Here is a 19,718-nt window from a genome sequence, read left to right on the forward strand (position 1 = left end):
AATCGCAAAGCACAATACCTCTCTCAGAATCTTCAGATGGGGCTGTCTTTTTTTTTTTTTTATTATTTATTAGCACTTTTTTATTCGTTTTTGTCACAGCCTTTTTTTTTTCCAGGCCTCACATAATTAAATCAAGGCTTACACGGAGCAAATTTCTGTCCTGCAACCATGGGTTGCAGGACAGAAATTCACTTGATTTCCCCCATAAACACAGACAGTTCAGACAGTGAAATCCTTCCTACTGAGCTATTGCATTTTCCCGGCAGGGACGGCTTCCCTAGGAGCAGACGGTGAATATTGCTAGCAGTTGTAGCAGCCGCTAGTGATAATCTCATGTAAAAAATTGTCAGGCTAGTTGTACCCAAGTTAATTGATTGCTCAACTTGGTACATTCATTCAGCCTGCCCATACATGATTCGAAGCAGCCGAGATTCGAACAGTCTGTCTGGCCTTAGTATCAGTGGGACCTGTTGCGTTTGTTGCAAGTAAGGGTGCTCTGCTAGAACTTGCATACAGATAGTGGTGGCCTCCATCAGATGATGTGTTTCAAATTTATTTCCCCCACTTATACTAGTTGCTGCTATATTTTTTTTACACCCACTTTAGTTCTCCTTAGTTTTTTAAAACTGTGTGTAGTAAAGAAGTCAAAAGTAAGAGTTAGAAGGGCTTCCAGGACTGTGATTGCTAAAAATGTTGAGATGCTCACTTGTATTTAAGACTTGTTTGATGTAACTTTCTTTCTCCTCCCTTTCTTTTCTTACATCCTGTATTTTTAACTTCTCCTCTGCACTTCTTCCTCCGGTTCTGTGCCGGCTTCTCAGTGCACATCACTCAGTCCCATACTACGGAGTCCATGTCATTCTCCTACCAACGTTCCTCTACCTCTGTCCGCATTGGCACTAGGCCTTCCCGTTCCCGCTTGCTTCTCAACTCTGATTCTGATTGGGACTCAGAGGAGGAGCCCATACCTTGTGCACAAGCCCCTTCAGATCCTGATAGCGATGACAATGAAGGTGACATCGCTATGCAACACCCCGCTGCACCTTGTGGCCCCCTAACACTCTACTGCACTGTGTGATCCCTAACTTTTTTGTCGTTAGTCCAGATCTAACACTTTTTCCATGCATTTGCTGGTGTGGAATCAGCATGTCACAAATACTGACTGCATGTATTTTCTAGATTGGATGGAACCCTTTTTCGACAAATTTAAAATGTACCTGGCAGCCTAATAAAGAGGCGTCATAAACCTTGTCAAATTGCCATAGAAAGCCATATTGGGTGTTCTAGGTTGTAAGCTAGTGTGTAGGCTTCATTCCGATGAATTGAATTGTACTTCACAAAATAGATGTTGGCACTGCATGTGATTTGAAGGATACATAAAACTGTGTGCATGTCTACACAGTCAATGTAGATCTAGACCGTCAAGATAAAACCAGCAGGTTTTAAAACCAGTATGTAAATAGGAGAGAAATGGCTGAGAATTAAGTCAGAATATTCTAAAACAGTATAGTGAATAAAACCTTAGAGAAACAATGCTATAGGAAGGTGCTGTTCCACAGCTACCAATCAGATAACAACTATTATTTGTCTCATCTGTCGGTATCTGATTGGCTGTTGTTTCTTATTTTATTACACTTTTATTGATAAATGACTCTGTTCTTTAGTGCGGCTGACTGCTGTATTTCTGCAGTTTTTGTGATTGAGTAACATGGCACACACAATTAGTTTTCCCACATACTACTTTTTTTCTGTGTTGTGCACAAATTAATGAATGCTGTGAAAGAAAATATTTCTGCCCGAGCTTTACAAGAGCCCATTTACCCCTTAAAAATTGCTAAGTAAGTCAGTCAGTCAGAGATGTAGGGGACAAGCTTACATTTATATACGATGGTTGGTTTATGCTGGCATGCCCCATATCTGCAGACAGACTCAGAAATCCTTTTCCTGTTTCCAGCAAGATTACGGAGATAAGTTCTGCAGATCCTGTCACCCTTTTATTTGCAATTTTCAAATACCGTATTTATCGCGGTATAACACGCTCCCCTAAAGTGGCCCCCAATCCTGTGGAAAAAAAAGTTTTTTGTACTTACAGTTTTGGTGTCTTGCGCGGCGTCCATCGGTGGCCTCGTCGGGTCCGGCGTCCTTCTGCGGCTTCGGGGGTCCTCTTCGGCGGGTCGGGTGTCCTCTTCGTCGGGTGTCCTCTTCGGCGGGTCTGGCGTCCTTCTGCGGCGTCCTCGCGTCCTCCCCGCTCGTTTCCCGCGCCGAGTTTGAATACTGCTCGTGTATCGTCGGGCAGGCTCGGCAACTGTCGCGCTGACGTCCTGTACGCTCAGGACGTCAGTGCGAGAGGCGCCGAGACTGCCCGAAGATACACGAGTGTACTGCGCTCGGTATATGCCGGCGCAGTATTCAAACTCGTGGCGGGAAAGCGGGTATCGGCGTATATCGCGCACCCACGATTTTACCCTGATTTTCAGGGCAAAATAGTGCGCGGTATACGCCGATAAATACGGTACTTTTAATGTGTATGGTTTGTGTGCTTAGTCTATTATATTATTGATTTCCAATGATCTCCTTCTCCTGACTAGTGCAACATTCCACATAATATGATATGACAGAGATGTCTTATTTCCCTGTGACACATTCTGTGTTCTGGCTTGTACAAGCATCGGATCATTCCGAGTGATATGCATGTGGTTTGTTGCTGTTTCTTTGTGTGTGATATTGTCTGTCCTACACTGTCAGAACATAGTCACGGTCATGGGGTCAATTACTAAATCTAGAGATGGGTCTGTTTTTTGGCAAATGTTACAATTATTCCTTATCTAAATGATCAACAGTAAACTAACAACTGAAGTGTACTTTGTGGTCATTTTACAAGACTCGTATAGCTGTCACTTTACTGCTCAATCCACAGTTGGAATCTACTGGTCAGAACCCAGAGAAAAATAACAATCTAGCTGTAGTGTAAATGACAGATGGATTTATTTTTATTTTAAATAAGTTGTTGGGTTTTCCTTACCTTTTACCGCTAAAGATAATACCATCTTAGCCTTTATTTACATCTGCAGTTGCCATTTTGCTACATATGTGACCAGTTATTACACCAGGCATTTAAGGGGTTGAAAGTTTGGTTGAGAGTTTAAATGAGCACATTAATAACAGTGAGAGTTATCGTGCTTTGATTGTAGCATGCACTAGCTAGAAGAATGTAATTGGAAACACTGCAGAAAACAGCACTGGAATGTTTACGGATTTAAAGCGGAACTAAGCCAATCGATTTAATGACTTAAAAACAGTTACATTCCCGGCATGCCGGGAATCCTAACTGTCACATTTGATTGGGCTCTTAGGCTGCATTCACACCTCCGCGACAAGCAACGCCGCGTACGCGGCGTATTTTGCCGCGAATAGTGTATCTTTTTTTTTTTTTTTCAAATCCTTCCCATTGCTGTCAATGGATGAACGCCAATGTCGCCTGAAAAAAAGGGTCCGGAACTTTTTTTCAGGCGACAGGCGTACAGCGTCTATGAGATGTGAACCATCTCCATAGACAGCAATGGGAATTCTCCCCTCTAGCGGCACAAGCGTCTGGCGTCGGGCGTTTTGTCGCCTAGATGTGAATGGGCTCTTAACCAAGCTGTCAAACCATCAAATGGCTGGTCATATGTGCAGCACTATGGCAGTTGCAGATCAATCAGAGGCTAAGATGGCAGCTTCCTTGGCAGAAATGGATAGGGGGGTTTAATTGCATAACAATTACTGAACACTTCTAACTTGCGTTTTCTTCTAGGAAATTGTTAAATTAGCGAATATAATTTTCAGAGACAATCTAAGAATCAAACCATAATTTAAAACCAAACTAAACTCTCCAGCATCCAGTGATAGGGCAGTTATATCCCTTGTTGGTTGCTGGCATGGTCTTCCCCAGTGCCAGGTTTTCCACCGCCTTTAAGTGGCCAGTGGGGGATGACATCATCCTGCGCATGTGCACAGATGTCAGTAATTCTGGCACAGCCAAGAATGCACACTGAGCTGTGTATATGCAGCTCAGTGTACATTCAAAAGAAACAGGGAAGTGTTTTTTTTATTGCAGAAGAGACATACCATGGCAATAAAGAGTTGCCCGCTCATCATTTTCTTAACGCTAGCTTTAGTTTTGCTTAACGGTCCTATTCACGTGACTGACTAGGGCCTGCAGCACCAAAGATTGGGATCATCCTTCAATAATGATCCGTGGTGTGTTTTTGTAAAAATGTTCATTGATCTATGGTACCAGCCACAGAAATACGCAAATTTTTGCCACTGCAGGCCCTAATCAGTCATGCGAATAAGACTTTAAAGCGGAACTAAACCTAACTTTCCGGTCTCCAGCTGGATGTTGCTACTGCACCCGCTACTTCTGAGCCAGGAATGTGTGTGATGGGAAAATTTGCATTATTATATGGTATCACAGGTGTTCGCCATCAACTGCGGCCAAGAAACTTTAACAAATTATTGACAAACGCAGCGGCTGTTTGCATGTAATCGCACATTAAGTAGTTCCCTGTGGTAAGAGGCAGGTAAGCAGTCCTGGTTGAAAATTGTATCCATTCAGGGACACTTCTCTGTCCTGTATGGCATGAAATCATTAAATATGCAGTTATATTTGAACAGCCGTGGCCCGGAAGCCTAACCAAATAAATGATGGGCTGATCATATAGAACTGCGTATTGAATGTTTACAAGGCAATTACCAGTGATACCAGCCACAGAAATACACTGATTTGTGGTGGTGTATGGATATAATTGACTATGTGAATGAAGTACAATGATGTCAAAATATTCAAGTAGGGGCTAGAATATTTGAGTGAATAACATTTAAAGGAGTTGTAAAGGCAGAAGGTTTTTTTATCTTGATGCATTGTATGCATTAGGATATTAAACCTGTGTGTAGCAGCACCCCCTAATTGCTTATCTGAGCCCCATTTCTCTCCAGCGATGTTCACAAGTCTTTTAGCTTTCTGGGACTCTCCTCCTGATTGGCTGAGACACTGCAACAGCGCCATTGGCTCCCACAGCTATCAATCAAAGTTAGCCAATCAGAAGAGAGAGGGGGTGGGGCCAGGTCAGGGCTGTGTGTCTGAATGAACACATGGAGTTGTGACACAGATCGGGTGCCCCCATAGAAAACTGCTTGCTATAGGGGGGGGGAATCGACAGGAGAGAGGGGCCAGGAGCCGCAAAGAGGAGGATCCAGGTTGCTCTGTGCAAAAACAACTGCACAGAGGAGGTAAGTATCACGTTTGTTTGTTTTTTAAACAAGACTTTCCAATCACTTTAAATCTTATAAAAGAATATCCTAGTTGACAGAAAATTTGTCATCATGTTCATGGCAGGTACTAGTGTTCTTTCCCCTCAGACAGTTATCACATTTAGCTTTTTAGGACAGGTCTGATGCTGATTGGTGGCTGAGGAGACATTACTCCAGTTCTTAGTAAGAACACGTCAATCGGTCCTTTGCATAGTTTATGTATAATCTACTTATCGATACATGTTGGACACTTCAGTTATTGAGGTCCCATGTCCATAGTTGCAAGATCGTGAAGCCGACTTTCTGAAAGTTGAGAATTATCACACAAAAAACTGAACATTAGCTTCAATTATCTAATTATGTGAAAAGCAAATTCATGTTTCCACATGATGGACAATTGATGAGAATCTTCATACATGTGTGATTCTTCTTAACTCCTTTAGTAAAGCAGGTACATTGTCTTTTTACTTATGAAGTCTAGGAGAACATGTCAAGATTTTTTTCCGAGCCACTCACTTTTCTCACACTATGGATGCTGTGCTGATCTGTGCTTTGACCTGTATGGAATATCGGCTTGTCACAGACTAAAGTCTGAAAGATGGACTTTGTAATCGCATCCCACTGCTTGTGACAAGCTGATATCTCTGATGGTTGATATCTCTGATGGCTGATATCTCTGATGGCTGATATCTCTGATGGCTGATATCTCTGATGGCTGATATCTCTGATGGCTGATATCTCTGATGGCCTTAGTGATGCTTCTAACACTCAGGTCACATACTCATATGGTGCAGGTCTAATAAAAGTACATGGGTTGACAACAGTAAAGAGCACGGTTATTGGATCTGGGCCGCAACCTCACTTTAGGAATGCTTTGCTGAAATGCTTGTGGCTTGAAGTGTGTGCTGCTCAGATTTATGCCTGGTTTGTTAATGTCTTTTTTCCCCTCTGTAATCACTAGCTGTGTTTTGTTACTAACTTGTTTTATTTGATCCCTGCAGAATCCAGATTGGAAGGATGGTTGTCACTTCCTGTGCGCAACACTAAGAAGTTTGGATGGATTAAAAAGGTGGGTTTGCATTACAGAATGAATAGAGAATACTGCTTGGCTTGACTTTCTATGACCATGTTGTAAAGTATCAGGATACAAGTCACCTAATTCAAGATGTTTTCTGACAGCTTATTAACAAAATTGGGCAAAGAGTAGACTGTTCTGTAGGTGTACCAGTCTTCTAATGCCGCATGCGTACACACGACCGTTTTTCATGACGTGAAAAATTGCATTTTTTAAATTGGTCATTAAAAACGATCGTGTGTAGGCTCCAGAGCATTTTTCTCGACGTGAAAAATGGGCATTAAAAATTTAGAACCTGCTCAAATTTTTCTCGCCTTTTTTTTTACATCGTGAAAAATGGTTACGTGTAGGCTTTAACGACGGGCATGCTCAGAAGCAAGTTATGAGACGGTTGCGCTCGTTCTGATAAAACTAGCGTTCGTAATGGAGATGGCGCATTCGTCACGCTGTAACAGACTGAAAAGCACGAAGACTGAAAAGCGCAAATCGTCTCTCACCAAACTTTTACTAACACGAAATCAGCAAAAGCTGCCCAAAGGGTGGCGCCATCTGAATGAAACTTCCCCTTTATAGTGCCGCCGTACGTGTTGTACGTCACCGCGCTTTGCTCCAGCATTTTTTTTTTCACGATCGTGTGTAGGCAAGGCAGACTTGACAAGAATCACGTCGAGAAAAACATTGTTTTTTTCTAGCACATTAAAAATGGTCGTGTGTAAGCGGATTAAGGCCCCATGTACACTGCTGCTGCTAAACGGACGTTCAGAGGCAGTTGGACACTTTTTTCAACTGCCCCTGAACTCATTCAATGTTACCTTATGTCTACATGTTCACAGGTTCGTTTACTGTCGTTTTTAGGCAGTTGCGTTTTATAGGCTTTTTTTTTAAGGCAAAATAATGAGTTCAGATGCCAACGTTTCCGATGTTTCAGACGTTTGGCATCGGAAACTTCGGCGTCTGAACTCATATGTTTCGTTTATAAGCCAAACTATGTGTTTCGTTTATAGGCGTTTTTAGTTTTCGGACATTTAAAGAAAAATTATACGTTTTTGGAAACCCTTCTAAACGCAAACGCAAAATTTGTAAATGCGGAAAAGCTGTCGTTTTAAATGTGGGTTACTATCTGTCAAGTTAAATCATTCAGGAAATGTTGTAAAAGAGTCCTGTGTACATGGAGCCTAACACAATTAATTGCACAAAATTATTCCTACCATAGAGTCATTATAAACTAGCCAGACTGATATCCTGTCCGCCAATGTTTGTTATTCATATTGAAGTGATCACTTGTGTTTGTTTTTTTGTTTCCTTCAGTATGTGGTTGTTAGCAGCAAGAAGATCCTGTTTTATGACAGTGAGCAAGACAAGGAGCTTTCTAACCCGTACATGGTATTAGATATAGAGTAAGTATTCGCTATTATTGGCTGTTTTTGAGGCTGTGCAGTAACTACGCACTGTAAAATCTATTTAGAAAGAAGTGAATGTGACTTTCACTAAATATTCTCTGGAGGAGGATCAAACACTGTAATCTAAAATACATGGACCTGGAAGATCTACCTCCAGAGAATATTTACTGAATGTCAGATTCACTGCTTTATAAATACAGTATGCTCCTGTGTGTGCATATTTTCTTACATTAACCACTTGACTTACGGAAGATTCCCCCCCCCCTCATGGCCAGGCCATTTTTTGCGATACGCCACTGCGTTATTATAACAATTGCACAGTCATGCGACACTGTACCCAAATAAAATTTAAGTACATTTTTACCCACAAAAATAGCTTTTTTGGGTGGTATTCTTTTATTTATTTTTTAAAGATTTTCTTTCTTTTTTTAATTTGTTTTTTTATAAACATAACAGTTACACAGGCGTATAGTCATAGCGAACATCGCTGCAAACATAGTGCAATACATTAATCAGGTATACAGGTGGCTAGTGTGAAAAAGTACTCAGAAAACATCGGCACACAGCATAGTTTTTGGGTGGTATTCGATCACCACTGCGGTTTTTATTTTTTGTGTTTTAAACAAAAAAGACCAACAATTTTGAAAAACAAACATATTTTTTACTTTCTGCTATAAGCACATCCAATTAAAACAATTTATAAAATAAAATTTCTTCATAATTTTAGGCTACATATTTTCCGTAAAAAAATCCTAACAATGGTATATTGATTGTTTATGCGAACGTTATCGCGTCTACAAACTATGGTATTATGGATATTTTTATTTTTTTATACTAGTGCGATCAGCGACTTATAGCGAACTGGTAGGGATGTTTACATTCCTTGTAATAGGAAAAAAAAGTGACCCAAATTTAAAAAAAATTAAAAACCGTGTCAAAATAAATAAGGTAAAAAACAATTTTTTTAAAGCGACCCGTCCCGATGAGCTCGCATGCAGAAGCGAACGCATACGTGAGCAGCGCCCGCATATGAAAACAATGGTCAAACCACACATGTGAGGTATTGCCGCAATCGTTCGAGCGAGAGTAATAATTCTAGCCCTCCTCTGTAACTCAAAACATGCAACCTGTAGATTTTTTTAAATATCGCCTATGGAGATTTTTAAGAGTAAAAGTTTGTCGCAATTCCACGAGCGGGCGCAATTTTGAAGCGTGACAGGTTGGGTATTAATTTAGTTGGCGTAACATAATCTTTCACAATATTAAAAACAAATTGGACTAACTTTACTGTTGTCTTATTTTTTTTTAATAAACAAAAGTGTATTTTTTCCCAAAAAAGTGCGCTTGTAAGACCACTGCGCAAATACAGTGTTTTTATATTGTTTGGGGGTTCCAAGTAATTTTCTAGAAAAAAAAAACGTTTTTAACTTGTAAACACTGAGTCTGAAAAAGAGGCTTGGTCCTTAAGTGGTTAAGACTTCCTGTGTCCTTCATTAGACAAGAAAGAAGTGTAATTTTCCATCGTATTACAAATAAGAAATGACAGAATGGTTTGTGGTTTAATGAACTGAGTTCAAGAGATAGGGAGGGGAAACAAAAAAGCACTCACATTTGCCCACATCCGAAATATTGAATCAAGAAAAAATTACTACTCAGGGTAGTGACAAGGTGGACTTTTTAAGGCAATACAGGGACATTAGAATTAGAAAAATATATAAATTTTAATTACAAAAAATACATACAATAAAATACATAGAAAAAGTACAAAATATACATTCACAAGCAATATTTCTTTCGTCTCGCCTACGCGTTTTCGCCTAGCGGCTTCTTCAGGACGAGTTTGAGAGAGTTTGATAATAAAGTATTGCTAATTTCGTAAATCTGAAATGAAATATGAAAAATTGTAACGTACAGAAAAATAAGGATGGGTTAAAACACTAAGGGTCGATATGCAAAAAGGGGTCTCTGAAAATACCAGTAAAATTGCTAGCCGGTGCACTCGGATGGCTAGCAATTTTACTGGTATTTTCAGAGACCCCTTTTTGCATATCGACCCTTAGTGTTTTAATCCTTCCTTATTTTTCTGTACGTTACAATTTTTAATTTTTCATTTCAGATTTATGAAATTAGCAATACTGTATTGTCAAACTCTCTCAAACGCGTCCTGAAGAAGCCGCTAGGCGAAACGCGTAGGCGAGACGAAAGAAATATTGCTTGTGAATGTATATTTTGTACTTTTTCTATGTATTTTATTGTATATATTTTTTGTAATTAAAATTTATATATTTTTCTAATGTCCCTGTATTGCCTTAAAAAGTCTGCCTTGTCACTACCCCGAGTAGTAATTTTTTCTTGGTTTAATGAACTGACTCTTCAGATATTTTGATCCAATTTACATGCAAAGATTTTCTACATTATAAGAGCTCATCCATGCAAGTGTACGTTATGAAGTGATGTGATAAATCCTGTTTTTTGTATTGAAATGTTTCTGGTTTGGGATGCTTGTTATGGTGCATCTATGAATATTTCTAACACCGTGTAATTTCCTATTGGCAGCAAGTTATTCCATGTACGGCAGGTGACGCAGACAGATGTGTATCGAGCAGACGCCAAGGAGATACCTAGGATATTCCAGGCAAGTTAAACGTGTGCATCTGCCATAGTTTATAGTACATCAAGGGCTTAAAGGCTTTTTGGTGGGCCCTAATTAATTGAAATTCTCTCTACAGTTGCGTTAGAGTTCTCCATTTAGTGTATTGGACATGAAAATGGAATAAGATAAAAAAAAAATATTTAATTTCCTGTGCTGACTTTTCTTTTGGGTCTTGTAGATTTTATATGACAATGAAGGAGAAAGTAAGAAGGAGCAGGAATTTCCAGTGGATCCTTTGGAGAAGTCGAACTACATTTGTCACAAGGGTCACGAGTTTATCCCCACCCTCTACCACTTCCCGACCACTTGCGATGCCTGTATGAAGCCCCTATGGCACATGTTCAAACCCCCTGCTGCCTTAGAATGCCGACGCTGCCATATCAAATGCCACAAGGACCACATGGATAAGAAGGAAGACATGATAGCACCTTGCAAAGGTAACTCTAGTCTGCTCCATCTCTAAATAGCCATCTTATTTTATGTGACGCTACAGTATTGTAACCCCATTCCACCAAATTTATTGGACCTGAGGGAAGATTGTAATACTTTGGCAGAAATGTCTGACCTCACGAGGATTTCATCAATAGGTTTGGCTTATTTCAGACAGAAGTCTGCCATGGAAAGTGCTGCAAGTGTAGACATGCTTTCGATGACTGTGTAACCATTAAACAATGGATTTCTGCAAGCAGGCTTATACATCTGCCCTGCTTTCAGGAGACCATGTTGTCAGACATAATATCTTCCCCCTCTCCTCTTCTACATATCAGAGGGGGAGGTGTTCTCTTGTCCAGGGGTCTCCAAACTACGGCCCTCCAGTTGTTCAAGAACTACAATTCCCATCATGCCTAGTCATGTCGGTGAATGGCAAAGTTTTACAATGCCTCATGGGACATGTAGTTCCACAACAGCTGTAGGGCCATAGGTTGGAGATCCCTGCTCTAGTCCATAGAAGTGAACTGGGCAGGACTGATAACACAGTTTGGGATTTCATTTTTTCTTGCAATTATGAAACAGACCTAACAAAACACTTTTAATTAAATATTTAATGGATCACAATGGAGCCTATAAGAAAAGTTGGTTAGGGTTTCCATGTGCTTATAATTCAAAGGTTATTTCATGTAAATGTTACGTATAGTGAAAAATTGAAGTTGTGGATAGAGTTGGGAGGGATTAGAACTCCTGTCAAGTTCTTATTACTGTGCCTTTCCAGGCTAGATGGATTGCATCCTCTCTATTTGTCTTGGAGACCACTGTCACTGAGAAAGAAAGTTCTAAAATGTAGGGTTGTCACCAGAACAGAGGAAGTAGGAGGGAACTTGCTTGTGACAACGGTCTAAGACTGTCTCACATTGTAGAGGTTTCTTTTCACTTCTAGACACATCTCAGGGTAAGAAAGTAAAGGGAAATATCCCCAACAGGATATAGCAAAAATAATCTGACATCGGCTTTAACCCTTTCCTGCTCTATGCAATAGTAAAATAAAAAGTTCTAGCTATACATACATTTTAAAACCTAGGCAAATTATCACATTTTCTGTGGTTATCGGACACATCGCGGCTACATTGTTTCAGATCATTAGAATCTACACAGAGTTTTTATATTCAATTAAAAAAATTATTGAATCCACATAGCACTGTGCAGCTCTGCTAAGCAGGGATCAGAGCCTGCATATACCATGGGCACGTACAGTGCCTTGAAAAAGTATTCACACCCCTTGATATTTTCCACATTTTGTCATGTTACATTAAAAAACATAAATGTATTTTGATGGGATTTTATGTGATATACCAAAGTGGCATATAATTGTGAAGTTGAAGGAAAATGATAAATGGTTTCCAATAGCAGGGGGCGGGGCGCGTGAAGTCACACCCCTAATCACTGCCTGTGAGTCACCCCTAATCTGGACCTGTGGCGAGGAGCAGGCGCACGCACCCACGCAGCGTCACTGGTTGCTGGGGAAACCCCAGCAAACCAACGCTTGCTGTTATAGTGGCGGTCTGGGCAGAAGCGGCCCTCGGGCCGGATTCGGACCGCGGGCTGCCATTTAGTGACGGCTGATCTAAACCATTCCATTGTAGTGCTTGCTGTATGTTTAGGGTCGTTGTCCTGCTGGAAATTGAACCTCCGCCACACTCTCAAGTCTTTTGCAGACTCCAACAGGCTTTTTTCTAAGATTGCCCTGTATTTGGCTCCATTTATTTTCCCATCAACTCTGACCAGCTTCCATTCCCCTGCTGAAGAAATCCCCACAACATGATGCTGCCACCACCATGTTTCACGGTGGGGATGGTGTGTTCAGGGTGATGTGCAGTGTTGGTTTTCCACCACACATAGCGTTTTGCTTTTAGGCCAAAAAGTTCTATTTTGGTCTCCTCTAACCAGAGCACCTTCTTCCACATGTTTGCTGTGTCCCCCACAAACTCCTTTTCACAAACTGCAAACAGGACTTCTTTTGGCTTTCTTTCAACAATGGCTTTCTTCTTGCCACTCTTCCATAAAGCCCAGATTTGTGGAGTGCGCAACTAATAGTTGTCCTGTGGACAGATTCTCCCACCTGAGCTGTGGATCTCTGCAGCTTCTCCAGAGTTACCATGTTTTCTTGGCTGCTTCTCTGATTAATGCTCTCCTTTCACAGCCTGTCAGTTTAGATGGACGGTCATGTCTTGTGTAGGTTTGTGGCTGTGCCATACTCTTTCCATTTTTTGATGATGGATTGAACAGCGCTCCGTGAGATGTTGAAAGCTTGGGATATTTTTTTATAACCGAACTCTGCTTTAAACTTCTCCACAACTTTATCCCTGACCTGTTAGGTGTGTTCTTGTCCTTCATGATGCTGTTTGTTCACTAAGGTTTGCTAACAAACCTCTGAGGGCTTCACAGAACAGCTTTATTTATACTGAGATTAAATTACAAACAGGTGGACTCTATTTACTAATTAGGTGACTTCTGAAGACAATTGGTCCCCCCCCCCCGCACATAAATAATTAAAGGCAATGCATGAAAATTCATATAAATCAGTAAATTGTAAATACAACAATATAATCATAAACGTGCTTAGAGAACACACGACTGTTTAAAATGATGAAACACACAAACCAATGTCCATAATAAATGTCCATAAAGTGAACAAGTGCTGACTGCTTCACCCCGACACTGTCAGGTGTACATACCCCTTACCAGAAAGAAAGACAGAAAGAAAGACCTCCAAATTATAAGAGGTCGTAGAATATTTCAGTAACTTCAGCCAGCAAGCTTCAACTCACAGCTCTGAAATAAACATTTCTTTCAAATGATGTATAATGAATGGAAAAACACAAGGAGCCACAATAGTGCAGTATTGTAAAAACTGTGGGCCAGATTCAGGTACAAATGCGGCGGCGTAACGTATGTCATTTACGTTACACCGCCGCAAGTTTTCAGCGCAAGTGCTTGATTCACAAAGCACTTGCCTGTAAACTTGCGGCAGCGTAGCGTAAAGCCATCCAGCGCAAGCCCGCCTAATTCAAATGGGGCGTGTATCATTTAAATTAGGCACGTTCCCGCTCCGAACGTACTGCGCATGCTCCGTTTTGAAATTTCCCGCCGTGCTTTGCGCGAAATGACGTTGCACCGTTGTAATTTTTTGAACGGCGATGTGCGTTACGTCCTTTCCTATTCCCGGACGTCTTACGCAAAAAAAAAAAAATTTTAAATTCGACGCGGGAACGACGGCCATACGGCTGTCTAATTTTACACCACCTAAATAGCAATCGCAACTTTACGACGGGAAAAGCCGACTAGCGACGACTTAAGAGAATGCGACGAACGCGCGTACCTTCGTGGATCGCCGTAAACAGCTAATTGGCATACCCGACGCGGAAAACGACTCGAACTCCATCCAGCAGGCGCCGAAGTATTGCATCCTAAGATCCGAAGGCATACAAAGCCGTACGCCTGTCGAATCTTAGCCAAATGCCGTTGTATCTTTGTTTGAGAATTCCAAATAAAGATACGACGTGGCAAATTTGAAAGTACGCCGGAGTATCAGCAGATACTCCGGCGTACTTTTTCTGTGAATCTGGCCCTGTGTGTTTATTTTAAAATTAAGCTTGCAAAAAAGGAATCGGAGAAACGGCATGTAAGCCTCGCCACACTCTGGGGGTGTGATGATAGCACCGCTGGCTCCGTCCATCACGTTTTGTCGTAAAAGATGTCGTCGGGGGACTGGATCTCTCTGCATAGAAAATAGTTTTTTACTCCCATTGGTAGAATGCTTTGAGGTTGATCTATTTCATGTTTTATGAAAAAAGAAAAAAAAATCACAAAAAATGCAAAAATTCCCCAATAATCTTTTATTGTCTGTCTGTCTTTCTTTGTAGTAAACTACGACATTTCCACGGCGAAGAATCTACTGTTACTAGCAAACTCCACAGAAGAGCAGCAGAAGTGGGTGAGTCGGTTGGTGAAGAAAATCCCTAAGAAGCCTCCAGCACCCGACCCTTTTGCCCGCTCCTCTCCAAGAACTTCCATGAAGGTACAGGCAAACCCGTCAATCAGGCGGCCTAGTCGACAACTTCCTCCAAACAAACCCAGGTAAGTCCAAGTTATCCTAGTTGCACTGGATTAGGAGGGATGGAATCTAGTGAGAATGGTTAGTGCATCATTGAGCCAATACTGCTCAGTGCTTGGTTCTTTCCCTGCTGGAATTTTCTCCTGTTCTACCAGTGCTTGCTTCTTTCCCTGTGGGAATTTCCTCCTTTTCTAATGAAAAGCTGTGGGCTACTTCTTTGTTTCTTGTTTGCATAGAATGCATTAAGATAAAAAAAAACTTCTGCCTTTACAGCCTCTTTAAGTTTTTCAAATGAAGACAACAGGCTTAACCCCCATACACACTATTCGATTTTCTGCAAATTTTTGTCTTCAGATTTACCAAAACCATGTAGTGCAAGGGCCTGCCTGATTGCACACAAATTGAAACTCTTAGATCCCTTTCACACTGAGGCAATTTCAGGCGCTACAGCCCTAAAAATAGCGCCTGCAAAGTGCCTCAAAGAGCCTCTCCTTTCACACCCCAGCGGTGCGCTGGCAGGACGGTAAAAGTCTTGCTACCCGCATCTTTGAGGTGCTGTAGGCCTAAAGCAACCCTGCTTATTGAAATCAATGGGCGGTGCCGCCGATGCAGCGGCGCTTTGTGGGCAGTGTTAACCCGAATAGCACCGCAAAAACTACGGTAAAGCGCCGCTAGAAGGTTTGACCTCATATTATATGGTTTTGGTAAATCTGAAGACAAAAATCTGAAGAAAATCAAATGGTGTGTATGGGGCTTTAGACAGCACACAAAGTTCAGGCACATATCAGGAAATAGGACAGGATACATGCAAATATAATTGTAGTTAAAAAAAAAATATATGGTCAGTCCGTTACCTGTACTAATATATACTTTTGCACCCAGTAACTGAACAAAAAAGCCCACCTGCATGTTCTGTGTGCAGTGACAGCTGACCCTTTATTTTTGCTTGTGTGTAATGAGTGTGTATGTGTGACATATATTCACATATATGTACTCCATGAGAGCTAAAAGTCCATGGCTATAGATGCACTACCTTCAAGAAGTAGCCACTATTTTACTTAAAGAGAAACTGCAGTCTGCTCACATAATTTGTAAAAAAATACATCTTTGACATTCTGAAGCTTCCCTCCCACCACTTTATTATTTTATATGTACTGCGATTCTGTACTTGCCAAATATGCTGCAGAAATCTCCCACCACAAAGTCTGACTTCATCCATTTTTAACTGTGGGCAGCGGAAGCTGCTGCCTGATCACCATTTACTGGCAGAAAAAAATGTTTTACTATCCAAAGTTAAAACAACAAGAGCAGAAGATTTAATAGATGGAAAGTTAAAAAAATGACTGATGGTCCTCTTTAAAACTTTATATGTGTGTGTGTTTATACAGTGGATATAAAAAGTCTACACACCCCTGTTAAAATGTCAGGTTTCTGTGACGTAAAAAGATGAGACAAAAATATATAATTTCAGAACTTTTGTCCATCTTTAATGTGACCTATAAATTGTACAACTCAATTTAAAAACAAACTGATTTTTTTTTGGGGGGGTGGAGTAAAAAAAATTAAAATAATGTGGTTGCATAAGTGTGCACACCCTCTTATAACTCGGGATGTAACTGTTTAGAATTAAGCAATCGCATTCAATCTCATGTTAAATAGGAGTCGGTAAACACCTGCCATCATTTAAAGTGCCTCTGATTAACCGCAAATAAAGTTCAGCTGTTCTAGTAGGTCTTTCCTGACATTTTCTTAGTCGCATCCTACAGCAGAATCCAAAGATTCAGAGGAATTTCATTGTTAAAAGGCATCAGTCAAGAGAAGGGTACAAAAGAATTTCCAAGGCATTAGATATTCCATGGAACACAGTGAAGACAATGGAACATCAAGTGGAGAAAATATGGCACAACAGTGACATTACCAAGAACTGGACGTCCCTCCAAAATTGATGAAAAGACGAGGAGAAAACTGGTCAGGGAGGCTGCCAAGTGGCCTACAGCAACATTAAAGAAGCTGCAGGAATATCTGGCAAGTACTGGCTGTGTGGTACATGTGACAACAATCTCCCGTATTCTTCCCGTATATCTTGGCTATGGGGAGTGGCAAGGCAAAATCCTTTTCTTACCAAGAAAAACATCCAAACCTGGTTAAATTTGGCAATAACACATCTGAAGTCCTCCAAAATCATGTGGGAAAATGTGTTTATGATCTGATGAAACCAAGGTTGAACTTTTTGGCCATAATTCCAAAAGATATGTTTGGAGCAAAAACAACACTGCACATCACCGAAAGAACACCATACCCACAGTGAAGCATGGTGGTGGCAGCATCATGCTTTGGGGCTGTTTTTCTTTAGCTGGAACAGGGCGTTAGTGTCACGAATGTCGCGTCTACTCCAACGCAGGTGGTCAGACACTATAGCTGGCTACTGTGTGCTTCACCTGTAGCAGTCCCCTTTCCCATAAGACATGCAAGCCTACCGGTACTTGGTTGCCCCTAGGACTTGTACACCATGCTATAGTGTCTGCCTACCACGCCAGGGCAAATGCAAATTGAGCAAAGCAAACAGGTACTTGCAGTTTAGCAGACATAGCGTGGTTCAAAGGCAGTTCAGGTAATAGGGCAGGCTGAGTTCAGGGGCTAGTCCAGTATCCAGTCCGGGTCATACACAGGAGATCCAACAGCAAGCAGGGCAGACTAACTGGAGGCTTGATCTAGATAGAACAATGCTGACAAATCTGTTTCTATCACAAGCGAGGGATAGAGTGTTCGGTTTGCTCATATCAGATGACAGGCTAACAGGTGAGCAGAGACGGGGGGAAAGCAACAGCTAACACTCGGGTGCTGGAATGAGGAACAGTGGCACTAAGTGATCATGACACTTATTCAAGGTAGATATAGTTATGAACAGTTCCAAATACCAGTCAAGATTGGCACAAAAGCTTTAGGCATCTGCTAGAAGCTGAACATGAAGAGGAACTTCATCTTTTAGCATGACAACGACCCAAAGCATACATCCAAATCAACAAAGAAAAGGCTTCACCAGAAGATTAAAGTTTTGGAATGGCCCAGCCAGAGCCCAGACCTGAATCCCATTGAAAATCTGTGGTGATCTGAAGAGGGCTGTGCACAGGAGATGCCCTCACAATCTGACAGATTTGGAGAGTTTTTGCAAAGAAGAGTGGGCAAATCTTGCCAAGGTAGATGTGCCATGCTTATATTCTCATACCAAAAAAGACTGAGTACTGTAATAAAATCAAATGGTGTTTCAACAAAGTATTCGTTTAAGGGTGTGCACACGTATGCAACCATATTATTTTATTTTTTTATTTGTACTTCCCTCCACCTAAATGATTTCAGTTTGTTGTTCAACTGAGTTGTACAGTTTTATAGGTCACATTGAGAGCCGGTTCACATAGGGGCGACCTGTCAGGCGACTCAGCCGACTGACAAGTCGTGGTCCGCTCTATTCAATGGAACCGTTCTAATAGGAGCGACGCAAGTCACTCCGACTTGGGAAAAGGTTCCTGTATGACTTTGGGGGCGACTTGCATTGACTTCAATACAGAAGTAATATTGCTAGTTGCCTCTCAAGTCGTCTTGAGATCGCCTTGCCGAGTCGCCCCCAAAATCGTGCCGCCTGTGTGTGAACCGGCTCTGACGGTAGAAAAAGTTCTGAAATTATTTTACTTTGACCCATTTTTTTTACATCACGGAATTCTGATATTTTAACAGGGGTGTGTAGACATTTTATATCCACTGTGTGTGATATATATACACATACACATATATATATATATATATACACATACACACAATTATACACACACACTATATATACCATACTCATTGCATTGCCCCTGTCACCGCCCTTACTTGGCATGGTATATGCATTGGACTTGTACATTTAAATCATTGACCGAATATCTTTAATAGTCAATATGCACTGTCACTAAAATGTGTTCATCTGCCCTGGCATCATCTTTTCTTCCTCTTGTTACTAATTCTGTTTCTAGTTCTGCTCCTGCCCTCGAATCATTCTCCATTGATTTATATTAAATATTATGAAACAGTAAGTAAACTTTGCCAAATGCTTTCCAGCTTTTTTCTAGCATGCTTCTTCTCTTTATGGCCAGTGCTAGGCTTGCCATGCATACCAACCATTGCACATTACCTACTTGCACTAATATCATACATGTTCTCAATGAAACCTTTACGGATATGGAAATTCACCTTCTTCACTTCCAGGGAAACCAGCTACATTAATATAACTGATTTACCAAAAAAAAATTGAGCAGGGAAAACTGATTTTGTTTCTTTAGGTAGCTTTACCTGCTTTATGTACCATACTATGTAGACACTTCAGTTCTGAAATCTTGGAACATCTAAGTCAGTCAGAGAGTCGATCACATTATCCCAGTGCTCTGTAATCTGTATTGGGAACCGGTCACATGACAGGAGGACACCTGGGGGTTTGCTCATCTACTCCTAAACCTCAACACTCCTGTTGCAGACTACTTGACCTGGCTTTTAAGGACTGGGACTGGTCCCTGGATGACGTAGAGGATGATGGGGATGATGTTTTTGATTTCTGAAGCGGTAAACTGGGTAATTTGCCTTGCAGATTGATCTGAACGTTTGCTGCAACCTACTTTTCCATGCCTGCGTTTGAAGTGTGCATCCTACTTGCAGAGTTGACCTCTGAAAGAAATGTAGTTGAGGAGGTTAAAGTGCACCTACAACCTACACAAA

At 41.1% G+C, this 19,718-nt stretch overlaps 1 protein-coding gene across 5 annotated transcripts in view; it reads left to right on the forward strand.

The window, feature by feature from the left end:
* The window catches only part of ROCK2 (Rho associated coiled-coil containing protein kinase 2), a 262,565-nt gene that overhangs the window by 234,096 nt on the left and 8,751 nt on the right, over positions 1-19,718 (forward strand). Inside the window, exons 27-33 of one of the 5 annotated variants that reach the window (XM_040348580.1) lie at positions 822-1,013; positions 6,294-6,361; positions 7,676-7,764; positions 10,324-10,402; positions 10,599-10,857; positions 14,779-14,992; positions 19,480-19,574. In XM_040348580.1, coding sequence (XP_040204514.1) covers positions 822-1,013; positions 6,294-6,361; positions 7,676-7,764; positions 10,324-10,402; positions 10,599-10,857; positions 14,779-14,992; positions 19,480-19,561 — 983 coding nt within the window. In that variant the 3' untranslated portion in view covers positions 19,562-19,574. Of the gene's footprint in view, positions 1-821; positions 1,014-6,293; positions 6,362-7,675; positions 7,765-10,323; positions 10,403-10,598; positions 10,858-14,778; positions 14,993-18,982; positions 19,245-19,479; positions 19,575-19,718 lie in introns of those variants that run through there. The other 4 variants (XM_040348581.1, XM_040348582.1, XM_040348583.1 and 1 more) reach the window with 4 other exon arrangements.

The sequence above is a fragment of the Rana temporaria genome, chromosome 4 (assembly GCF_905171775.1).
Source record: "Rana temporaria chromosome 4, aRanTem1.1, whole genome shotgun sequence".
NCBI lineage: Eukaryota > Metazoa > Chordata > Amphibia > Anura > Ranidae > Rana > Rana temporaria.